Below are 25,863 nucleotides of genomic sequence, written 5' to 3' on the forward strand. Positions count from 1 at the left end.
TTGTTAACCAAGTTGAAAATAAATATGTTCATTGAAAAGAAATACATTTCAAAGGTTTGAGTTTGAAACACTGAATGCTACAATGTTTTCATTCTGTCTATAGAGTAATCCTCTTATGGATGCAATGCAGTTATTCCCATCACAATGCATGTGAAGTAAGACTCTGAGCTATTTGACATAATTTATAATTTGAGACCAAAAATATTAGTAACATTGCAGCTTTATAGTTAGAGCTACTATTAGATGTTTATTGGTCTTTCAGTATTTAGAGTATGGCAGAGGTGAAAAAGAGTAGGTTGACTATTGGGTACAATTAAACTACCAAATTTTAAAAATACATGCTCAGAGTAATTGAAAGGGAAAAAGAAGCATAAGAAGAAATAGATTTTTATAACAAATTTGGAGTTGACTTTCTAGATGCCTGTCTTTGTATGGAAAGGTTTTGTGTTGCAGATGGCTATTTATTTACTAGAGGTCCATTGCATGAAGATATTCATGCAATAGGCCTTCCTTCCCTGTCATAGTAGGCATCCTGCCCCGCCTGACCACTCTGCACCTGGAGCAGCTGGGCAGCCGCCATCTTTGGCCTTCTAATTTGCATACTCACTCTGATTGGCTGTGGGCATAGAGAGGTACAGTCAATTTACATGTTTGTCTATTATTAGGTAAGACTAGAGGCCCATTGCACAAAGAGATTCGTGCAATAGGCCTTTTTTCCCTTGGCTTCCAGCACTAGTTTTCCTCTGGCACCTGGGAACCAGGCCTTCGCTCCTGTTGGAAGTCTGCTGTCTGGGCTGCAGAATCTGGAGTTTGCAGTCTGTCTTCACTGCGGCCAGAGTGCCGCTTCTGTAGATCCCTTTGCCCCCTGCCCTTCCTCTCATAGCAGGCTTCCTGTCCTGCCTGGCCACTCTGTGCCTGGAGCAGCTGGGCGGCCACCATCTTTGTCCTAATTTGCATATTCCCTCCTGATTGGCTGGTGGGTGTAGTGGAGTGATGGTCAATTTGTATGTTTTTCTTTTATTAGTGTAGATTTATGACAGTATTACAGATGATTCCCTTTCCCCCTCCACCTAGCCCCTGGCCCACCCCATACCTTCCCTACACTATTGTCTATGTCCATGGGTTATACATATACCGGTATGCTCTTTAGTTGGAGATGGTTATCTTATGGTAAAAGAATTTAAACTAGACACTGGTAGTGAGGCTAGATTGGCTCGGAGAAGGGTCAGTGTTCTGTCCAATACTGAAGCATTCTGGATGGAAATGCCAACTTTTCTCATATGCCTAAGTTTCCCTAATTGTGTGAAATATAATGATGGAAACTGGGTATAAGGAAATTGTCATGTTCTTGCCTTGTTCTTTTCTGTCATAGCTGCAGGCAGAATAACCAGCGAAGGTTTTATGATACTGTATTTAAGCTCACTAAATAGTTTAAGTATATTGACTCATAGATAACTTGAAGTAACTTTAGGAAATAGGGCAGACCTGAAAGTAACAGAATCTTGTAGTTTGATTAATTAAAACTCCTAATGGAAGGGTGAGAAATTACAACTGAAGTTTATATGAATAAGCCAAGCCCAGAAGAAATACAAATCCAATGACTAGTGAAAGATGCAGAACCTCACTGCTAATAAAGAAATGTAAGATACAATAGTGTATACTTTCTTTTCAGCTGATAGGTTGACCTAATAGGCTGCTGGCAAAGCATGAGGAAATCACAGGCATGTACTTTTATTGGAGTGTGAATTGACAGCAGTCATGTAGGAGATGGCTTCTTTGCCTTCTGAAGCCACCTATAAGTTAGCCTCCTTTGGTGTGAGGACTAGCTTCAGCAGGGTCTCCTAACTAAGCAGAGGCATGGAAGTTTTGATTCCTATCTCTTCCAGGCTGGTGATGGGACGGGTTGTGTGTGGTAGAAGCTCTATCTCCAGCAGTTGCTTGGAGGTTTTAGGTCACAAGCCTGGTTGGGATGGAGGTAGGCTGGCAAACTTTGACCAAGGAAAGGCAGGAAATTGGAGGGAACTGGAAGTGAAATTGCTTTTTCTTTCTTCCTATTCTGAGACATTGTGGTTCATTTATCCTGTGTGACCTAGTTCAGTGAAGCCAGCTCAGTAACTGTACTGTCTTTTACTTGCTTTTTCTCCTTCCCTTCCTTTACCTCTCACTCTTCATATCCTGGTATTTCACCTCCTAAGGTTTCCTGAGCTTGTTCTTTAGGAAGAGGAAGAAGATATAGATAAAAATTATGATCAACAAATACGTAACTATCAACAAGTAAAACTAAAAACCAAGGGAATTAAAAAAACCTGATGAACAATATTAACTGGTGAATATAATAGAATCAGAGTTATGGAAGGGGAGTGGACTGACGATTCTTGGGGGGAAAAGGGGAGTGGGGGGTGCGTGAAGAGCCTGAACAAAAACTGTGCACCTATGGATGAGGACAATGGGGGGTGGGGAAAGGGCAGAAGGTGGGGTGGGAACCTGGTGGAGGAGAGCAATGGAGGGGGAAAAAATGAGGAACATTTGTAATAATATGAACAATAAAAATTTATTAAAACAAACAAAAAAAGATTTCCTGAGCTTGCAAGCTTTACCTCGGGTTCTTTTCTTTAAGGAATATAGGCTAAGCCACTAACCATCCCACTTCTGAGCCTCTATTTCACAAAAGTATTTGGAAGTTCTAGAAGATATATCTATGTGAACATACACTGTAGTGTACCTTACTGCATGATTGGAAACCATCTAAATGGTCATCAGTAGGGAAATGGTTAGATAATGATATGTAATAGAATACTTTCTAGCAATAAAAGAATAATATAGAAAGTTGTTCATGATATATTATCTGAGGTAACATGCAGTTCATTATGCTTAGTTTGACCCCATTTTGACAAATTAGGTCATTAGACAAATCAGGTGTGTTTGTGCCCATAAGTGATTTTCAGAATTTTCCTCTGGGTAAATCTGTGACTACAAACTGAGCCAGAGTTGCTTCATAATAAAGGATGGAAACAAAATATGAGAATATTACTCCATGGGATTTGGAGGGAACTTTAAAATCTATGTAGATTATACTTTTCCTTTAATAGTATTTACTAACATTATAATTGACTTCCTCTAAACTTGAAGCTCTAAAAGTTTAAGAAAATATATCTGTCTGGGTCACTATTGTACTCCTAGTTAGGAGGCAATGACTGTAAGTTGAATTAATAAATAAATGAGAAATAATACATCTATATACAGTGAAGTAAAATATCTGTTTCCTAGGTCATTTGTAGAACTATTGCTACTGAGCTTTTTGGACATATATTATGATGCAAAAAATGTTTCAAAGCTATATAAGTGGAACCAACATTCTCAATTCATTTAATCAAACAATTTCATTTTATATGTTCGTACCATCCCATAAAGTGAGATAGTAAACCACCATTCTGTCTCCAAATTATGCAGCTTAATTATAAACTCAGGGTCAGACCTATCCTGGGAGGCAGCAAACCAATAAATCAATATTACAAATGATATGCCCCAAAGGAGTGTTTACCAGTTACTTTAGCCAACTTATAAATGCATAGCTTAAAACCATAAGTAATTAGATGGGGTCTGGAATAAAGTGAATGGCAAGTTTCTTGATATTTGAGAGTTGTTACCTCCGTTTTGCTGATTTTCAGTCTAAGTTGTCACTGATAGTCTCTGGGTAGGTGTTTCATGTTTCACTTTTCAATAGAAAAGCTACATAAATTTGATTATAACGACTAGGAAATAAAAATAAATCACTTAGAAGCAGCAAGTTTTCTGGACCATTAGAAAGAATTTCTTAAGCTTTTGGAATCTTAAGCTTTTTTAATCTATTTTTGGCATAAGTAAACTACTAATAAAGATACATCTTAATGAAGATTTTCCATAATTGTTTTAATAATAAAACAAGTAATTTATTTAAAATTTAAGTACACCCAAAAATACATCCTTAATTTCTTTTTCCAACAAATCAAGAAAACTGCAAATGTTGGGAAATGCCAGGCTCTTGTTCAATGAGCATTATAGTCAAACTGTGAAACCACGTACAGTCTTTTCATAGATTGCCAGTGACCACCAAAGCCTGTGAACTTAAAAACATTTAATTTCAAATACTTAAAATACTGTTTGTATTCTTCCAGATTAGGTAGTAGAACTATCATCTACAGCTGGACTTAGATAAAAGGACACTAGGATTATTAGGTTGATGTACTTGGTATTTTTCTTACTGTAAGAAATATGATGATGCCTCGTCTTTGAAATATTTGAAAATGGTTAGCTAGAAAGACATGGTTTAAATTGTGTATTGATCATTGTTTCACTTTTATTATTTATTTTTTATTCATTATGTTAATAATTTATTTCCTTTTTTAAATGTTTTTAATGTTTTTTTTCATTTTTTTAATGTTCTTCCCAATCATGAGATTCTGTAATTTAGTAGATGTTAAGGTAGCATGCAAAATATTGAATTCCTGTAACTTGCATTGTACTACTATGATATAGCTACTGAGTTACAAAGAAAGATTTAATAATATGTTCATTTGTTCATTTACTTGTTATTCTTCAATCAACTTTCCTGACATTAGTGTTATATTTGGGGACACAAAAGAATCCTTTCTCTTGAGAAATCAAAATCTAGTGAAAGAAAAAAACCATTTAAACTGGTTATTTCAGTGGATTGTGAAGTATACTACTCTGTTTCCCCGAAAATAAGACAGTGTCTTATATTAATTTTTTCTCCCAAAGTTGCGCTAGGTCTTATTTTCAGGGGATGTCTTATCTTTCCATGCGCTAGGTCTTATTTTGGAGGATATCTCATTTTCGGGGAAACACGGTAATAACATTGTGAACAAAGATCTGTGAAATCACAGGAATCAGTCTGCTTGTTAATAGCCATGAAGGAAACCTTCAGGGTGGGTCTTAAGGTTTGAGTAAACGTATTAGTGGAAGGAGAGGATGGAACAGCATTTTGTATAGAGGCAGCAGATAGAAGTATAAGGGAATCTACACTAATAAAAGAGGAAAATGCTAATTGACCATACCCTCAGGATGGCCACAGCCAATCGGAGTGATATGCAAATTAACCTATCAAAGATGGTGGCTAAATTTGCATATGCAGGCGGAAGAGGCCCTATGTGGCTGATAGAGTTGGGAACATGGGCAGGCAGCGTTAGGCTGTGATCCAAGCTGCCCTGCGATCACGGGGCGAGCAGGCCAGGCCAAGCCGCCCTGTGATCATAGGATGAAGAGCCCGGGCCCAAGCCGCCTGCGATCACGGGGCAAACAGGCCAAGCTGAGCTAACCCACAATCATGGGGAGAACAGAACAGGCTAGGCCGAGCTGACCTGTGATCATGGGGTGACCAGGCCAGGCAGAGCCTTGCCAAGCTGCCCTGCAATCCCCAGTGAAGAAGCCACTCTGCTGACCAACCTGCGCTATGGATCTGTTCCCCTCTAGCCTGCAGCCATGGGAAGTCTCCCTCTCCCCAGAGTTAGGAGCACCAGCCCAGGTCTACCCACTGGCCTGTTCCTGACTGCGGGGGTGAGTTCCTAAGGGCTGGGGTTTGATCCTTATGCATTAGTAGTAGGAGACCAGTGCCTTTGTTCTTGCTGTGGGTCTGAGTTTTAATTGGATGAATGCCCAGTGGTCCCAGTGGCCAACTTAGCAAAATGTTTTAGGAGGAGAATTCTGTCTGGGTTTCCTCAAATTCCCTCCGCCCCTACTCACTCCTCTGTAAAGGTGCAGAACAAGTGAGGCCCTTAAATAAAAATCAGTTGCTTCATGAGTATGCATCCCTTCCTATTTTAAAGGAAGCTGAGTTCCATGTGTACTATGCTATGATATCTGAGGCACAGGACAAGGGAGGCCCTAAGTGTACTATGCTTTGAAATTTGAGTCATTCTTTGTTGTTCAACATAATTTATTTCTGTATGCCTCAGTTTTGTAATAGTTAAATTACTAGAATAATACATCTTGCTATAAAACATTACTAGATCAAATGATCAGATGACATTTATTGTTATTTTCTATAATGAATACGATCTCTGGTATACTAATTGATAGGTATCACAGAAATATTCAGATAGAAAGACCTTCAGGCTTGATTACAAGTGAGCTTACTATCACAACCCAAATTTATTGCTTGAAAAAAAAGCAGGGAGCCAACTAGAAATTGAACCAAAATATAAACTTGAAGGGAAAATATAAATTGGATAAGTTTTGCTATTACAAGAGCAAGAAGAAAAAATTCAGATACAAGAATGAAAACCACATTGCATCCACTCTAAGTAGCTGTTAAAGAAAAAGAATGATATACTATAAAAATATTTAATATTGATTGTAAAGACATTTGTTCAAAGAGGATTTCCTACAGTAGGTGATATTTCAGTTAATTTTTTTAAGAGTGAAGAGGTTAGCTAGATAAGAAAAAGGTGCAGGGGTCCCAAATTGCAGAGGGTGCAGACAGAGCTGGGAGAATCCCCTGGGCACGAATTTGTGCACAGGGCCTCTAGTCTATATATATATAAAAGCCTAAGTGACCAAATGACCACTTGTCTGGTCACTACGATGTGCACTGACCACCAGGGGGCAGATGCTCAATGCAGGAGCTGCCCTCTGGTGGTCAGGGCACTCCCATAGTGGGAACGCCACTCAGCTGACTGATGGGCACCAGACACTGGGCTCACGGTGAGTGCAGCTATGGCAGCTCAAGCCTTTCCCTCCACAGCAGTGCTACCAAGCCTTCCCAGTAGGTGCAATGGAGCCAGGATGAGCAGGAGCAGCGCCCCGTCCTGGTCCCAGGCTCGGGTTCCTCCCCTGCCGCCTGCCATTTCATGCAGTACTACATCCTCCAAGGAGTCCTGGATTGCCAAAGGGTACAGGCCAGGCTGAGAGACCCCACTGGTGCATGAGTCTATGCACCAGGCCTCTAGTAGAAATATGAGTTTGACATAAAGAAAATGGAGAAGAGATTAATGTGTATCATTCATTGCTCAGGAAAACATGGATGGGTAGATTAGGGTTAGACTGTTATTTAGCAGCATTATGAAGTTCTGTGTGGAGTGAAGAGACACTACCCTTTATAGTTCTTTTAAAGGAAAAATAATTTGCTTTTAAATTGTATAATTCATTCATATATTAAAAAATATTTAAATTCCCACTACTTGGCAGACCTTATGTTATTACTAGAGAATTATTAATGTAATGATTTACACTTAAATGTAAGAAGTTTAGATATTAGAAAAATTCATATATAGAACTATGTTATATGAAATTTGAAAGAATAAAGGGAGAATATATGGTGATGGAAGAGACTTGACTTCAAGTGGTGAGCTCGCAATACAGTATACAGATGATGTATAGTAACTGTATATTTGAACCCTATATAATTTTATTAACCAATGTCACCCCAATAAATTCAATTTAAAAAAAAATTATGTACACACACACACACACACCCAAAAAAAAAAAAAAAAAGTAGCTTAGAAAAGTGTGAATGTATCTATAGTGCTTAAAATTTTTAATGGTAGATTTAAATCTTTTTTGGAATTCTGAATGTGATATGTTAAATATATACTCTTATAATAATAGTATAAATAAAAGTGCATTCTTAAATAATAAAATATGCAAAATGTTCATTTTTCTTCCTATTGATTTTAGTGTGCAAATACTTATCAACATAGAAAAATAGAAAAGATTCTGTCCAGGATGTTTTCTCTTTTAAATTTGTAATGCCAACTGTGATATTTTTGTTTTACCAAGGTCTGAAGGATTCTCTTTCATAAACTTTTGGTATCCAGTACAGTCTGTCTATTGGCTCAGCTCTATTGTAAGATATACCTTATTTACTAGAGTCTATCATAATTTATCTTAGTCTAAATGGCATGTCAGAAGGAACACTATCACTCTCACCTGTTAGGGAACAAGCAGCAGATCCAGGGAAAAGGAAAACCTACTAAGGGTAAAGATATTGTGGAGTGGCTGGCAGTTCAAGTTACCAGTTTTAGCTCATGCCTTGAGTATTGACTATACTACACAAAATTTTTTCAGGGTGTGTGTGTGTGTGTGTGTGTGTGTGTGTGTGATTTTTTTAGGATTACAGAACTCTTAAGACATAATTCAACATAGCCTGGAAGTATCCTTCCTTCTGACGTTTTTGGAAGAGATAAAATAGTTCCAGGTTAGTTAGGTTGTCAATAATAATAACTTAAATAACTTCATGAGTTTCCCTTTGGAATTTTGAAGTTTTGGCTAACGTAGTTTAAAAGTCGCTCTCTTATACTATAGTGCTTATTGTTTATATTTAATTTTGTAGTCTTTGAAACTTTAACTCACAAGATGTTATGGGTGTTTTGAAAATAAATGACTTCATATTGATTAATTGTTAAAAAGTTTACAACCTCATTGCAAGAGACTGCTTCTAAATCACATATGGAGTAAATATTTTTATAGAAATATGGTCATAAATAGCCCCAGGAAATCCCTATTGAATATGCTGTATTTATATTTCAATTTCATGTAGTTGATTTGCTGTTTTGAAATTGAATATAATTAGAATAAATAATATGCTAATGCCTTCATTTTGCACTTTGAGTCAAAGCTTACTAAATTAAACCTTAACTCCCAAAGTAACTTCTTGATGAAAAATATGCAGTTTACTGGGTTTAAATCTTTTCTTGAGATCACAGTGTGTCTGATTTTTCCATTGCATAATACAGCTATTGATACATGCATAACAGTCTTTTCCTTGTACAAGCATCCTCATTTAATAGAAAACTGAGTAAGAGGAATTTATGAATTAAATAACTAATTGACTTAAACTTTTCCTCTTCCCCCTGGAACTTGAGATCTTGGCATTGTATATACATCACCAGGCGGGGAGTCAGAGTCCTCTCACTGTGAATGTTATAGTTGAATTAAAATGAATGTGTGAGAACATCTTTTAAATGTACCAACAGCTATTAGTGAGCTCCCTAGTCCCTAATAAACAGACCTTTATATTGAGACTAGAATAGTCACAAAGGACTAGTCTTCTCGTTTGCCTGTCATCATCAGGATATTCATCTGCTGTGAGTCCTAGTTATTATGAGCTGAATCTCCTTAGCTAAGCTAAGATTGAATACTTGAATCTCTGGCTTGTTGAATTGCTGTTTTCTCACATGCACAGATGGTAACTGTAGATATACAATAGGGTGGAGATTTTAGGAAAGAGAATAGTAAATTATAATTATAGAAAAGTGCAAAAAAAGTTAAATTATTGAACATGGCTTCAAAATTAGAAATGTTAAGGTAGACTGGGGCCAAATTACTAAAATCCTATCTAATAAAGACGGAATATGATAATTGACTGTAACTTCACAACAAAGGATGGCGCCCACAGCCAGTAAGGCAAGGTGAGAGGCAGAAGGTGGCTCTGGCTGGAGCGAAGGCAGTGCCAGCAGCAAGGGGAAGGAAGGCCTATTCTTGCATGACTTTGTTCATTGGGCCTCTAGTATTAGATATTTCTCTTGAATAGCTGGACCATGTTAAGCATTCTGGTATACTACCAAATTGCCTTCTCTACTGTTTCTACCTGTTTTTATTTAGACCTGGTCAATTCCTGTTCATTCCATGAAGCCCCCAATCCACACTAATTTTTCCTTTCTATAAATCTACCACATTTATTGTTTCTAGTATACATTTTAATATTTGATCTTATCAATTTTTTCTTATCTGTTTTACATGTTAACATTCTAAATCCCTTGTAATATTAAATGTCTTGATAACAGGTACCTTGATTTATATATCTTTCAGTGATAAGCTCAGTGTTTATTATTGTGTTGAATTGAGTGGAACTGAAAAATGTTAGGTATATTTGTTAACATAAATTATGCCTCTTTATGTGAACATATGCTCTTTGAATGTGGTTCTAACAATTATATTGTCTTTTTAAAAACATTCCAGTTACTGAATCATGCTTATTCATTAACTAAAGGCCTGACAAAATTCATGCACTTGGGTAGGGGTCCCTCAGCCTGGCCTGTGCCCTCTTGCAGTCTGGATGCTATAGGGGCTTAAAAATAGTGGGTCTAGCCGAAACTGATATGACTCTGGATAGAGCATCGGCCTGCGTACTGAAGGGTCCCAGGTTCTATTCCAGTCAAGGGCATGTACCTTGGTTGCGGGTACATCCCCAGTAGGGGGTGCGCAGGAGGCAGCTGATCGATGTCTCTTTCTCTCTCTCATCAATGTTTCTAGCTCTCTATCCCTCTCTCTTCCTCTCTGTAAAAAAAAATCAATAAAATATATATATTTTTTAAAATAGTGGGTCTTGCCGAAGCCTGTTTGGCTCAGTGGTAGAGCGTCGGTCCCGGGTTCGATTCCGGTCGAGGGCATGTACCGTTGGTTGCGGGCACGTCCCGGTGGGGGGTGTGCAGGAGGCAGCTGGTTGATGTTTCTCTCTCATCGACGTTTCTAGCTCTCTATCCCTCTCCCTTCCTCTCTGTAAAAAATCAATAAAATATATTATAAAAAAAAAAAATAGTGAGTCTAAGCCGTCAGTCAGACATCCTTAGCAGTGCCAAAGAGATGGGAGAAGTTCCTTCCACTGTCGCTGTGCTCGCCAGCTGTGAGCCCAGCTTCTGGCTGAGCGGCACTCCCCATGTGGGAGCACACTGTCCACCAGGGGGCAATTCCGGTGTTGAGTGTCTGCCCCCTAGTGGTCAGTGCATTATTAGTGACCAGTCATTCCACCATTTGGTCATTTGCATATTAGCCTTTTATTATATAGGATATGCTGTAGATGAGGCCCCCTAGAACCATAACAAATGCAAAAATTCGCTGTTAACTCATTCTCGAACTGCCCCCACTTAAAATCAAATCTCCCCCTACCCCCCAGGGGGCATGTGCTGCACCTTGGGAACCACTGGGCTTGACACTTCCTGAGCTTCGTTTCTAAATACATACGCATATACCATGAGAATTGTAATCTCTTCTCCACCAACCTCACTGCGTTGTCATGAGGAGGTTCTGAGCTAATAACCTAGAAATGTTTCATCAAGTAAGTGATGTCTAAATAGGAAGGGGTTGTTATTTTGAAGCCCACAGGTATCCTCACAGGTAGCAGGTGCTGATTAGGGGAGGAGGGCATGATGTTTCCTGGGACTGTAGCTATGGAAGCTTTGCAGAGGGTTCTGCAGGCCTCGGAGTGGTGGGCTCTGGCCAGCAACCCTATAGCTGTGGTGGTCTTTGGAGGCGCTTGCGGGGGTGAGGGGGGCGGGCAGGGCGCTAGGGGGGGTGGCGAGGTCTAAGGGGGGGTAACTGTCAAACATTCCTGCTTGTTCCATTCTTAAAATGTTGCTGTTTTGCAGCTGTACCTGCTTGGAGCGGGGTGGCGGCCAGGCCAGTCCAGGGCAAAGTCAGGCAGGTTTAGCCATGCCCCCAGCGCGGTTCAGCGCACTTCTGCTGTGGAGACAGCGCTGCTACTGTCGGGGGAAGGGTCTGACCCTGGGGGGCTGCTCAGGCCTGCCTCCACCCATGTCTGGAGTTGTAGGGAGGAGAGGCATGCCCAGCCCCAGCGGAGGGGGCTCGGCAAGTTTTAGGACTGAATGAGCAAGCAGGATTCAACAGGTAAAGATTGCATATGGCTTTAGTTAGTGCAACTCAGTGTTCTCCAGTGCACCAAGAGGTCGCCTGTTTGATTCCTGGTCAGAGGCAGATTCTCTCTCACCGATGTTTCTATCTCTCGCCCTCTACCATTCTCTCTCTAAAATCAATAAAACATTTAAAAAATAATAATAAATAAATGAAGGACCTGCATGTGGCAGGTGTCACTCCTCTCTACTTGCTAAGGAATATATCTTTCGAATTAGATAGATCCTGACCATCCTCTCTAGATATACTCATAATTTCTTCCAGGCTTATTTTAGTTGTTGAATTATTCTAGTATGCTTTGTGTAGGAAGAGGGAGCCAATGATCTGTGTTTAGTCTGCCATCTTCCTATTGTTTTAAGATAAGCTTGCTGTTTATGCTTTTTTTTTTTTTTATGTTTCCAGAGTTTTCAGGTTTTCTATTTAATATAATTTTCAGATAGTAAGCTTTTGTTACAGTGTGATGTTATAAAAGATAATTTATTTGATCTCTTGCTAAATAAAGGTCAGCATTTGATCATACACATGATCCCCTATTTATGATATTTTGATTTTATGATGTACAAAAGTGATACACATTCAGTAAAAACTATACTTCAAATTATGAACTTTTATCTTTCTTGGACTAGTTGAAATAGTACTGTCTCTTGTGATGCTGGGCAGCAGTAGTGAGCCACAGTCCCCCCTGTCGAGGGACATCAAACAATACTCTTCGGTGTAGTGTTGCCAGAGTTTATTGGATATTGTGTTTAGTGTTTTCACATCCCGTCGTGTCTTCAAAATGTTCTTCTGTGTTCCCTGCTTCTGGTGAGAAGAGGAAGGCAATCACTTTTGAGATGAAACTCAAGATAATTGCCCAAATGTAGGCAGTTGTAAGTATTTTGAGCATGTTTAAGGTAGAGTAGACTAAACTATTATGTTTGATATGTTAGATGTATTAAATTCATTTTCAACTGGTGATATTTTCAACTGGTGATGGGTTTATCAGGACATTTACCCCATCATAATTTGAGGAGCCTGTGTATTCATTGTGTGAATTTTTCTGATAGTCTTCATAATTAATTGAAAGGTATAATGGAAATACCTTTTAATGTTGCATGTTAGTAGTTTATTTCATGCTTTATCAGTCTCTTATCAAAGGGATGTTCTGCATGCCTGCTGTTCCTATAACCAGTGTTTTCACATGTTCTTGGACCAACTGCATCCAAGGTGAAGTTTGCCGAGAATTCTCTTCAAGCTGACCCTCAACAGTAACAGAAAATACCACACCAATTACTGCCCACACATTAATGGTCTTCTCATCTCCAACCTTGCATGTAATTGCTGCTGTCAAATACAGTTACTGTCTACACAAGTTTCTTACCCTGGGAGTAATCATGCGTGTCATGGCTTGATGTAGTTAGAAAATGAGAAGAGTAGTTTTGAAACTTTTTGAAGGTTTTGCTTATAAACTTACCTACTTTGAAAATTTAAAACTATAAAATTACCTCAAAAAACTAAAAATGGAACTTCCATTTGACCCAGTAATCCCACTTCTAAGAATATGTCCCAAGAAACTAGAAACACATAATCAGAAAGAATATATGCACCCCTATGTTCATAGCAGCACAATTCGCCATAACTGCGATTTGGAAACAGTCTAAATGCCCATCAGCAGATGAATGGGTTAGAAAACTATGGTACATCTACACAATGGAATACTATAGCTGCTATAAAAAGATGGCATTCTTACCATTTGAGCAGCATGGATGGACCTGGAGAGCATTATATTAAGTGAAATAAGCCAGGCAATGAAAGAAAAATACCACATGATTTCACTCTTTTATGGAAAATGAAGAGCATTATAACCTAATGAACAAAAAGATAGGCACAGAGGCAGTAAAACATGGAACAGACTGTCAAATTACAGCACAAAGGCTGGGGAGTGTTAGGGAAAGGGGTAAAGAGATCAACCAAAGGACTATTATGCATGCATATAAACACAACCAATGGACACAAGACACTGGGGGGGTGGAATGAGGGTATGTGACAGTGGGTAGGGGAGGCTGGGGGAAGGTCTATGGGGGAAAAAAGGATATATGTACTACTATATATAATACTTTAAACAATAAAATAAAAATTAAAAAAAAGACTTTGATAAGCCACAAATAAGATACCCATTAGACTTGTTTTTCTTTATCAATCTCTGAACCTTTCTTTCATGAACTCATCAATCTTACTAAGATGGTTGAATGGAGGCAAATGTAATGGAAAAGGGTATGGAATGAAAATACATCTAGTTTAGCAATATTAATCTTATTTCTTTGTGTAGTCCCACTCATGCATTTCATAAAATAATCACTCAGTTGTTGGAATTTATTTTAATTTTAAAATTTCCTTTTGAACTAATGAAGTACTTAAATTTTAAAAATGTTCACCTAAGAAACAGAACAAAATTTCAATTCAGAATATTGTAAATATGTGATAATAGTTCCTAAAGTATTGGATAGATGGCATAATTTAATAAAGACACCACAGGCTTTAGATATCAGAAGATCTCAATTCTGCCAATTGCTGTGTGGCATTGGGTACTTCTCTTAACTTTATAATCTGTAAAATAAAGATATGTTTTATCAAATATAAGGCAGACAGTTACTCAGTTTTTAACATTTAAAAAATTCTGGGTGTGTATTAAATAGATGATTATATTATTATATTTAGTTGGCTGTATTTTTTCTTAGCATTACATAAAATAATGCAACTCTTTATAATTTTATGTGTTAATTAAATGAATACAGTATAAATGCCAACTTTATAGAATTGTTTTGAAGTTGGAATTGGAAAGTATATGTAAGGTGTGAAGGATATGGGAGATATTAAGTCCTAATTTGCTTTCCTTTTTTTTTCTAGTAACAGTTATTTTGTTAGGTTTTCTGGTTGTTTTGGAGTTTTGTTTTATCAGGAGAATATTAGATAAAGACTCATAGTTCAATATTGTAATTTTCTAACTCAAAACATTTTGTATCTGTCTTGCTGAGAAACTTTATCTTTGGACAAATGGCAATATTTTGGAAAAATTACTGACACTTACATAGTGTTCACTTTGTGCTGAGCAATGTTCTATACATATATATATTTAAAATACTTTAAACACTCAGATGATATAGCAACTAATCCTATTTTTACAAGTGAGGAATCTGAAGCAGAGAGATTTATTTACCCTGTTGTACAGCTAAACCTATAAACAAATTAAGTAAACAAACCAATAAAACAGAAGCCAAAAAGGTAGTATGTGGAAACAAGAAACTCAACCCCTTCCTTGCGTATATTAGCCCGATAACATATGGAATAGTTATTTTTCAGATGGAAAGAAAGTTTCACAAGGTTTTAAGTCTTGACCCTGCAACTAATATGGAATCTGAATCCAAACGGTAAAGATTCAGCCAACAACTTATCCTTTCCCTTCTGAGTGAAGGAACATTTCAGTGTCTCAAATAATATAGACTGAGGCAATGTAAGAATTGGCAAATTTTATCCTATTGACTGCCAAATTGTAGTCTTTCTTTAACTGCTGATGCAACATAAAAATAACTTAATGGATTTTGAGTAGAGAGAAATGGAATAAACTTCTTAAGCCTCTGTGAGAAACATTTCTTTGGAGTGGAAATCTAGAGGCTAGAGTAGCCAAAGTTTACCCCTTCTTGTAGATGAAGTGGATGGAGACAAAAACTAATGCATCTTTGGCAGCTTTATTCTGAATTCCATCTGATAATGGCAGATTATTTTTGAAATATTATTTCTGCTTAAGATATAATCTTCCTCTTTTCCCCACCCCCAGGAATAAAAAAGTTAACAGCAGCATTCTAATATGCTTTGTGCTATTGATTCAGAATAATAAATTAATCCTAGGAAGAAAGAATATATTTAGAATACACTATATTCAAATTATAAAGTCATATTTGTCCTAAAATTTTTATTATAACTGTATTATGCTTAGAGATATCCATCATATGTTTATGAGGGGAAAAATGAAAATAACCTAAATAGGTAACTATCAGATAATGGTTAAGTAATTTATAGTACATTATTACTACATGAAATGTTGAGCTGGTTTTTTAATTAATGCTGTGGGACTCCTGCTCCTAGGCATGGAGTAATAGAAATGAGATTTACCGTTTGCCAAAACAAGGAGAAAAGTAGACATAATAGATAAAACAATAGTTTTTAGAAATGGCACTAAAAGTTATATACAACTAGTAGAGAAGGGAAACAAAGGAGCTCTGCAATCGCCTCAGCTTATTGCCTGGGAGCAACTTGCAGGCTACAGTGAAGGGAGGACAGGTCCAGTTGAGCTAGAAAATGCAGGACCAAATACTAGAGAAGATGTTCCTGCAGAGGGAGAGAGAGTTCTAAGATCTGCAGAGGTGTTCCTTTGACGGAATACTAATTTGTGTGTATGAAAGGGAACTAACAGACTGGGAAAAGAATTACAAGAAAGCAGTAGGCCAAACCATTCTTGGAGCTGACATAGGACTAAGAATATTTCATTTCTTACTAGTAAGAGTGGAAAGAAAATGTAATATATGGGTCATATGGTAGAGGCGTCAAAAGGATTTCATCTCAGTAGTGAGGCTAAATTAAGCTCTAGATTGAAGGCTGCTCTGCCCCTACCTTAACACAGCTTTAAAGTGAATCTTGAAAGGATCAAATTGATTCCACATAATTGAATTCATGCCAAAACAAAGTCTAACATATTTTAAAGGCCCACAACAAAACCAGCAAACAAGAGTGTAAAATTTACAATGTCTGGTTTACAGTAAGTCTCTAAAGTATTTGAGGACAGCAGCAAAATATCATCTGTAACTGCAGAAATGATAGAGATGAAAACAGCTATTATAAATATATTCTATATATTCACAAAAGTAGAGGAAAACATGAACATAATGGGCAGAGAAATGTAAAATACAAAAAACCCAAATGGACTTCTAGAGAAGAAAATAATATCTGATATAACACACTGGATAGGATTAACAGAAACTTAGATTTTGCATAAGAAAAGATTAGTGAACTTGAAGATGTAGCAAGTGAAACTAAGAAAAATCAAACACAGAGCATAAAAAGACTGAATAAAAATGAACAGAACCCTAATGAAGTTTTGTTTTGGAGTTTTGTTTTATCAGGAGAATATTAGATAAATATTGGCAGTATCAAGCAATGTACAATAGCATGTTGGAGTCCCAGAAAGAAGACAAAATATCAAGAATATGGGAAAATATCAAGCAATGTAATGTGTTGGAGTCCCAGAAAGAAGACAAAAAGCAAGAGAAAAAAAAATAATTTAATAAATGATAGCTGATATTTTAAACATTTTATGAAAATTATAAATCGGAGTATTTCATCCTTTGCAGCATTTACATTTGAGGCTGGGTAATTCTTTGTTGTAGAAGGCTGAACTATGTATTGTGGGATGTTGAGCAACAACTGCAGTCTCTACTTATTAAATGCCAATAGGACCATTCACTTAAAACAACCAAAAATTGCCCTAGACATTGCTAGAGATCCTTGGAGGGAAAATAAAAGGGGGAACTCACCCAGTTGAGAATCACTGCCATAAACTAATAGATCCAAGAAGCTCAATGAACCCCAAGCGGAAGAAGCACCAAGACACATCATAATCAAATTGGTGAAAACCAGTGAAAAAATCTTAAAAGCATCCAGATTAAAAAAATAAATAAAAAGGGAGGGGTGGTGGAATACAGAGGAACAAAGGTAAGAACTACAGCAAGAAGGAGAACCAAGATGGTGGCATAGATAAACACCTATACTTGCTGCCTCTCACAACCACATCAAAATTACAAATAAAAGGCAGAACAATTACCACCCAGAACTGCAGGAAAGCTGGCCTTGTGTAAGTTCCACAACTAGAGGTGAAGAAAGCACATTGAGACTGGTAAGAGGTGTGGAGGTGCGGAAAGTGCTCTGCTCTTTTAATCAGGAGGGAGATACAAGCTCCCACTTGATCTGAACTCCAGTTCCAGGCAAGACTCTGGGGGACCCAGACACATACGGGGAGAAACTAGACTGTCTGGCATTAGGACAGGAATGTGAGGGTGGCTTTCTCTCAGAGGTGCTTGCAGCAATCATTGTTCTTGCAGTGGGGCGCGGGACACTGGGACCCTGGGGCCTCTCCAGTGCAGGGATGACTGGCAGCCATTGCCCATTGCTGTTTGCTCTGCCCTGGGGATTCCCAGAGACCCCGCCCCACCCAATTTACAACCCCACCCAAGCTGTGCATATCGGCTTTTGCATATGAATGGCCTGTCCTTTCTCCACCTAAAACTTATCAAACTGCAGCTGGGTCAAGAGAGCCCCAGAGCTTCCAAAAGAAGGCCCAAGGCCCGGCAGCGGCAGCCTGCCTTCACAACTGGGCCTTGTCTGGGCATTTCCAAACCCCATACAAAAAGGAGGAATCAGCAGATGTTTCTGTAGCTCCTGCTGGGCGGCCCCAGACTGTGGCTGACCTTGCACCTACTTGGAGATCCAAAAGCCATTGTACCCAGTGGTCAGAGCAAGACCATACTGGGTTACAACTCTTAATATCCATAAGAGACACATTCAAGGGGCAGACTCAGTGAGCACCAAAGCCCCACTGAAGTGAGTCCTGCCCCATAAGGGTGTCTCCTGCACAATAGATTTTCTAGTGTAGACACAGCTGGTCATCACAGCCAATTGGCCTGGAGGTCAATTTCTCCCAGTGGTACTAACAGCCATTCAAGGGTTAACTACAAGACTGTGCACACAGCCCGTAAGTTGTGCATCAAGAGCATACACCTTAGGTGACTGGGGAGGCTGAGCCACTGGGCCCTATAGGACATCTACCACACAAGGACTCTATCAACTCAAGGAGTCTTAGCAGCTACCCAGTACATAGAAATAAACATAGGGAAGCAGCCAAAATGTGGAGACAAAGAAGTCACAAATGAAAGAAATGACTGAAAGCAAAATACTGGATATAGAGTTCAAAACCATGGTTATAATATTACTCAAGAAACTTCTAGAAACCTCTGAGACATTTAGTGAGACCATTAAGGATACGTAAAAGGACCAATCAGAAATTAAGCATACACTGACCTGAAAGAATGATATACAGAGATTCAACAACAGACTAGAGGATCCCTAGAATCAAGTCAAAGATTTGAAATACAAAGAAGCAAAAAACACCTGACCAGAAAAGAAAAAAGACCAAAAATATAAATATAGTGTAAGGAGCCTCTGGGACAACTTCAAGCATATCCGCATCTGAATTATGGGGTGCCAGAAGAAGAGAGAGAGCAAGATATTAAAAACCTATTTGAAGAAATAATGACAGAAAACTTCCCCTGTCTGGTGAAAGAAATAGACTTACAAATCCTGGAAGCCCAGAGAACAGCAAACAAAAGGAATTCAAAGTGGATCACACCAAGAAACATGATAATTAAAATGCCAACGGCAAAAGGCAAAGAACCTTAAAAGCAGCAAGAGAAAAAACAGTTACCTACAAGGGCGTACCCATATGATTGTCAGCTGATTTCTCAACAGAAACTCTGCAGGCCAGAAGGGATTGGTAAGAAATATTCAAAGTGATGAATATCAAGAACCTACAGCCAAGATTACCCAGCAAAGCTATCATTTAGAATTGAAGTTCAGATAAAGAGCTTCACTGATAAGAAAAAGATAAAGGAGTTCATCACTGCCAAACCAGTATTATTATATATGAAATGCTGAAGAGTATTCTCTAAGAAGAGGAAGAAGAAGAAAAAGGTAAAGATAAAAAAAATTATGAACAACAAAGTTAACAACAAATATATAAAACAAGTGAATCTAAAAATCAAGTGAATAAAAAACCTGATGGACAGAACAAACTGGTGAATGTAATAGAATCAGGGGCATAGAAATGGAGCAGACTTGACAATTCTCGGGGGAAGGTGTTGTGTGGGAAGAGATTGGACAAGGAGCTTACACCTATGGATGAGGTCAGTGGGCTGAGTGGGAACCAGGTGGAGGGGAGCTGTGGGGGGAGGGGGAGGGGCGGGAAGAACATCTGTAATAATATGAACAATAAGTATTTTTTTAAAAAAAACTACAGCAAACTTCTTTTCAGAAATCTGAAATCAGTAGGGGCAATATTGAAAGGAAAAAAAAATCACCTCATAATTGTATACCATTGAAGTCAGCTTTAAAAATGAAGGTGAAATTTACTTAACATGACAATAGAAATTTATGAGAAAGCCACAGGTAACATTACATTCAATGGTGAAAGAAAGGAAGCTTTCCATTTAAAAAAAAAATAAGACAAGGATACTTGCTTTTACCACTACTATTCAACATTGTACTGTAAATTCTAGCCAGAGCCATAAAACAAGTAAAAGAAATAGCATTCATATTGGAAAGGAGGAAGCAGAACTAGCTCTGTTGACAGGTAACATGATTCTTACATGCAGAAAATCCAAAGACTCTCCCAAAAAACTACTGGAACTAATAAGTTAATTCAGCAAATTTGTGAAATACAAGAGCAACATACAAAAATCAGTTGTGTTTCTATACACCAACAATGAAAAAAAATTCATTTACAATAACATCCAAAATATAGAATGCCTAGGAATAATTTTAACCAAGGAGGTGAAAGGTTTTACACTGAAAACTAGAAACGATTGTTGAAACAAATTAAAGAAGACCCAAATAAATGGAAAGATTCATAGATTGGCAGGTTTTATATTGTTAAGATGATAGTACTACCCAAATGACCTACAGATTCAATGCAGTCTCTTACCAAAATTCTAAATGCCGTTTTTGCAGAAATTAAAAAGCCAGTTCTCAGATTTAGATGGATTTGCAAAGGACTTGAATAGTAAAACAATATTGAAAAAGAACAAAATTGGAGGATTCACACCTGTTATTTCAAACACACTATAAAGCTGCAGTAATTATAACATTGGTACTGCATAAAGATAGACTAGTAAAATGGATTTGAGTCTAAAAATAAAATCTAATTTTATGACCAATTGATTTTCGATAAGAGTATCAAGACTCAGTATTGCAGCCGAAACCGGCTTGGCTCAATGGATAGAGCGTAGGCTTGGGGACTGAAGGGTCCTGGGTTCGATTCCGGTCAAGGGCATGTACCTTGGTTGCGGGCATATCCCCAGTAGGGGGTGTGCAAGAGGCAGCTAATCGATGACTCTCTCTCATCGATGTTCCTAACTATCTCTTTCCCTTCCTCTCTGTACAAAATCAATAAAATATATTAAAAAAAAAAAAAAAAAAAAAGACTCAGTATTGCAGAAGTGGGCTTTTCCAAAAGTTGCAATTTAAGCCTTTCAGACAGTAATAACATCCAAGTTCACTGCTTCCACATTACATGTTTTGGAAGAATCTTATTTCTAAATTTAATCTTCATCTTGTGTTTTTTAAGAATATCAAGGGACAGAGAATTGAATATTTGATTTTGGAATGTGTTTCCCTAAGAGTTTATTTGGCTCTTTTTCCTTTTAGTTTATATTTCATTTTCTCTCTCCCTTCTACCTTCTTCCTTTTTACCACCTGAAATATTTTCTTTATGGTTGAATTTTAGGTTTTACTATGCAGTTTAGGTTCTTTCTTTTGGGGGGATTTTAATTTTGTTAATGTAGATATGATTTTCCTGATCACCTTTATTTCATATTTTATTTTTTTAATATTCACCTGAGGATATTTTTCCCATTAATTTTTTTAGAGAGTGGAAAGGAGGGAGGGAGAGAGGAAGGGAAAAGAGAGAGAAACATCGATGTGTGGCCAGGGCCTCATTTTCCCACATGGAACATCCATATTTCTACTTGAACATAGCTAACATCTTATAATCAGTTAGGGGAATGGCTTTTAGGTGACTTCACAGGCACTAATGGAATGAACATAGCTTGCTAGTGGGTACTCATTCCACTGCTGTGATGACCTGAAAGTCTACTTGCCTTTTTGATACCATCTTGAAATTGATACTAGTGTGCCTTGAGAAATAGTAGATGGTCAAACTTTTAGTTATGTATCCTTTGCAAAGTAGTATTTTGTAACCAGTTTAAATACACATTGTTTTAACCCTTGTGCCTTTTTTTTTTTTTATACCTTTTATCTCCTCCCCCCACCCCACCCCTCACCCCAGTCACCAGAGAAGAAAGGAAAAGAAGCAAATACTGGTTTTGGTGGACCAGTTGTTAGTTCTCTGTATCATGAAGAAATCATCAGGTAATTTTTTTTCTGGTCTTTGATAATAGGGATATCTATCTATATCTGGATATATATTGTGTGTGTATTTATATATTTTTGATCCTGAAAACTTGCATTTGTGAAGAACTTTTTCTTAACCTGAAACTGATTTGGTGGTATATCTAATAAAATAATAAATGGCAGGAAAGGATTTTTAAGATGTATAATCATTAAAATCAGTGTGTCTGAATCAGTGCCAGATAGTAACCTTTCCCACTATATAAATATTTGGTAGGTCAAGGATTTGTGTCTCAGAGAATCTAAAGCTTTGGATTTTTGTTGTTAGTTTTTCTCAAAATACCATTATTTTAAAGATTTTAACTTTTATAGTTCATTCATTCTAGCTACAAAGTAAAGACCACTTTGGAATATAAAATGGTACTATAAGAAAAATGTGGAAGTTCCTCAAAAAACTAAGCAGAGAATTAGTCTGTGACCCAGTAATTCTAATTCTAGTTCTGTACCAAAGGATTGAAAGATAATCTGAAAGACATATTTGACACACTGTGTTCATAGAGCACTGTTCATAATAGCCAAGAGATAGAACCACCTAAGTGTCCATTGAATAAACAAAATATGATATGTATAATGGAATATTATTCAGCCTTTGAAAAGGAAGGAAAATTCTGAAACATACTAGAACATGAGTAAACCTTCAGGACATTATGTTAAGTGAAATGAGCCAGTCACAAAAAAATAAATACTATATGCTTCTACTTATATGAGGTTTGAAGAATAATCAACATAAATAGAAGGTAGAATGGTGGTTGTCAGGAGCTGGAGGAAGGGAGAAGTTGTTATTTAATGGGCACAGTTTCAGTTTTGCAAGATGGAAAAGTTCTGGAGATTGGTTGCACAACAATGTGAATTTACTTAGCTCTACTGAACTGTACACTTAGAAATGGTTAATATAGTACATTTTATTTTTTAAAGAAAAAAATTTTAAAGGTCATTTTGTATTTAATAAAGATCTTAAATTTGATGTTATGTATAAAATTTATTGGGTAATCTTTTTCTTTCAGCACTGTTTGTGTAAATCAGGAAAAGAATTCTGTCTTGCTTTAAAGTCATGTGACACATTCTTCTAAGATTGCTCCTTTACAGATAAAAACAAAATAGGAATCTCTGATGTTCTTACTCTTTTTGAGTTATCTGAACTTTACTTTTCTTACTCATTAACGTAAAGTAAAGGAGCTCTAATCTTTAAGTGGAAAATTGGCATTATCTAAATTTATTGAAGAGAATGAAGAGGAAATTGTACCAAACTGTTATGCTTCACTCTTGCAAAAGAGTTTGATCACATTATCCACCACATAAGGAAGTGATGATAAGAACTCCCAGGTAGCATTCCGGGAGGGAAGTTACTGATAACACTGTGAATCAAAAACTTTAAATGCTCATAGTTTCCAGTTAATGATCAGTCAGTTAATACTAGTTGTCCGCTCTTGAATCTATTTTCTTAGCAAGCACACCATTTTTTGTTAAGATTAAATGTTTTTTGGGTTTTGAAAGGGAAAGGCTAATGGAGAATTAAGGAGAATAAAGATACCCTTTAAGGCTGATACTGGCCTGGAGTACATTTGCTATCCTGATACCTATTTGGGTCTCTGAGAACTCCTGAGGAGCCCATTCAGTTTTGAGGAAGCATAGTTTAAAACACATTTTCAGAGCTTAACGCCTCTGCCCCTTAACTCCTATATATTAAAAAAATATTTTGGGACTCTTAATTTATATATTCCATCTTTAGAGTCTACTTAAAAATTCCATCTTAGAACTCTAACCCTACCAAAGTTTATTGAATGTTCAGATCTGCTTCCCCACGGAACTGATAGTTTAGTTAGGAAAATAAATTGAGGTAGTTTCTTGACTTTGCTTTTTAAAAATCACCATACATACTTTCTAATAATAGCAATTGCTTATCTATAAGTAGTAATGATCCTTATTTTGTGTGCTGATTTCTTTAAGGGATCCCAGACTCTAGTATTTTTCAAAATGACATGCTGAGCACTATTCTTTTGGAATGTCCAGTGACCTGACTAATTACAGTGCCTCTATAAAACAGAAAGCAAATCACATGTACTCCAATTGAAGTGAGAGTAAATGTCTAGATAATTTGGAGTATTCCTAATATGGAGCTTAGCTACACTGGAAGAGTTTACCTACCTGATTACTCTCCATCCAATTCCCAAAGAAGTGACTCTTACATTTAAATCAATACCTGTATTTAGAATTGGATCATAAGAAATATAACAAATAATATCGCATTTTTATATACAGTAGAGATTTTAATTCAACTCACATATTAAGGTGGACACAGGAGTTCTTGCTGTTCATGACTTTGAATATTTCTTGCCAATCCCTTCTGGACTGCATAGTTTCTGTTGAGAAATCAGCTGACCCATTTCTTAAGGCTCCATTGTCCTGGCAGCTTTTCTGTATCTGATAAGGTAAGGGCCCACTTGAGGTTTTTTTTTTGTTTTGTTTTGTTTTTTTAATATATTTTATTGATTTTGTACAGAGAGGAAGGGAGAGAGATAGAGAGTTAGAAACATCGATGAGAGTCATCGATAAGCTGCCTCTTGCCCACCTCCTACTGGGGATATGCCCGCAACCAAGGTACATGCCCTTGACCGGAATTGAACCCGGGACCCTTCAGTCCCCAAGCTGACGCTCTATCCATTGAGCCAAACCGGTCTCGGCTAGGTAAGGGCCCACTTGAGTTTTATTGTAAATGCTTTTGAGCCATGGACCACTGGGGCCAATTCTGAACTTGCTCCCTGCCTGTTTTGGTTCTGGCCTTTATTTCCATTCTGTCAGAGAAAGCGATAATATAATTTCATAGGTACAGATCTCTGTGTTAACTTTCCAGAGCCCTGACCCAGTTCCTCCTAGTTAATGGTTCTGTAGTATAATGGAAGGGACATAGTGTGAGGCTAATGAAGTACAAAAACTTATGGAGCCAAACCGCCAGCATTCAAATGTTGGTTCCACCACTTATTAGTCCCATGACCTTGAACAAGTTATTTATAAGTTGGGGTAAATAACTACAGTACCTTTCTCATGTAGTACTTATGTGGATTATAGGAATACACACATACAGGCATCCTAGAACAGTATCTGGCACAAAATAAGATACTATGTCACTGTTAGCTTTAATAGTATTGTTACTCAGAGTCTCCACAGTTAACACCCAGGACATAGGACTTATGTAAGAGCTAAGAATCACATGTCAGTCTGGTTATAGAATGTGGTAATGGTTGTTTGCTTTTACAGAAGAAATTGGAAAACAGGGAAGGGAGAGTCAATGCTATTAGATCTGTGTTTGAAACTATAGAAGCAAGAGAGTCAAAAATCTTGTTGCTCACAGTTACTCTAGTCTTGAGATCAGTTGTGTTTCATTTATACTGAGGACTGACAGAAAAAGCTCTGGTAAATAAGTTTAGGAATTTGCAGAGTCATTTGGTTCTGTACTACATAATATAGTGACTTAATAAACATTTGGATGAGTTGTATACATGGAAGGTTTTATCTAGAAGTTGGCACATAAAGTTTTATCTAGAATTAGGACAAGAATTAAAAATACAATACATGAAGCCTTTAAATATCCATCTCACCCTGCAATAAGATTTGATCTTCCCTGTTATATTTTGTAGTTTGATGCTATGTAATCTATCAGAATTTTATTAATCCCACTTACACAGGCAGCCATCTGGACCTTCTTTAAGCAAGACCAGAGCAGTATACAGCTAAAATGATTGATGGGCTCTAGAATTGATTAGTTGTTCTGTGAGACAAATGAACTGTTTTGGCAGAAAATACCAGAGGTCACTGTTGTGGTCAGACACAAAGGCCTGTAGAATTTTAAAGAGATTCTTTCATTTTTGACTTAGAAAGTTAAAAATTTTAAACAATATGGATTTCGAAAATACTTTAGAAATGTCTCTTCATTGGCTGCTCTTTATTTAGTTC

The 25,863-nt window shown here is 37.3% G+C and overlaps 1 protein-coding gene across 1 annotated transcript in view; it reads left to right on the forward strand.

The window, feature by feature from the left end:
- ACBD6 (acyl-CoA binding domain containing 6) overlaps positions 1-25,863 on the forward strand; it is a 125,258-nt gene that overhangs the window by 22,384 nt on the left and 77,011 nt on the right. Inside the window, exon 4 of the mRNA XM_036442121.1 lies at positions 21,791-21,873. Within this exon, the coding sequence (XP_036298014.1) occupies positions 21,791-21,873 (83 nt within the window). The remainder of the gene's footprint in view (positions 1-21,790; positions 21,874-25,863) is intronic.

This window comes from Pipistrellus kuhlii, unplaced genomic scaffold (genome assembly GCF_014108245.1).
Source record: "Pipistrellus kuhlii isolate mPipKuh1 unplaced genomic scaffold, mPipKuh1.p scaffold_m20_p_18, whole genome shotgun sequence".
NCBI lineage: Eukaryota > Metazoa > Chordata > Mammalia > Chiroptera > Vespertilionidae > Pipistrellus > Pipistrellus kuhlii.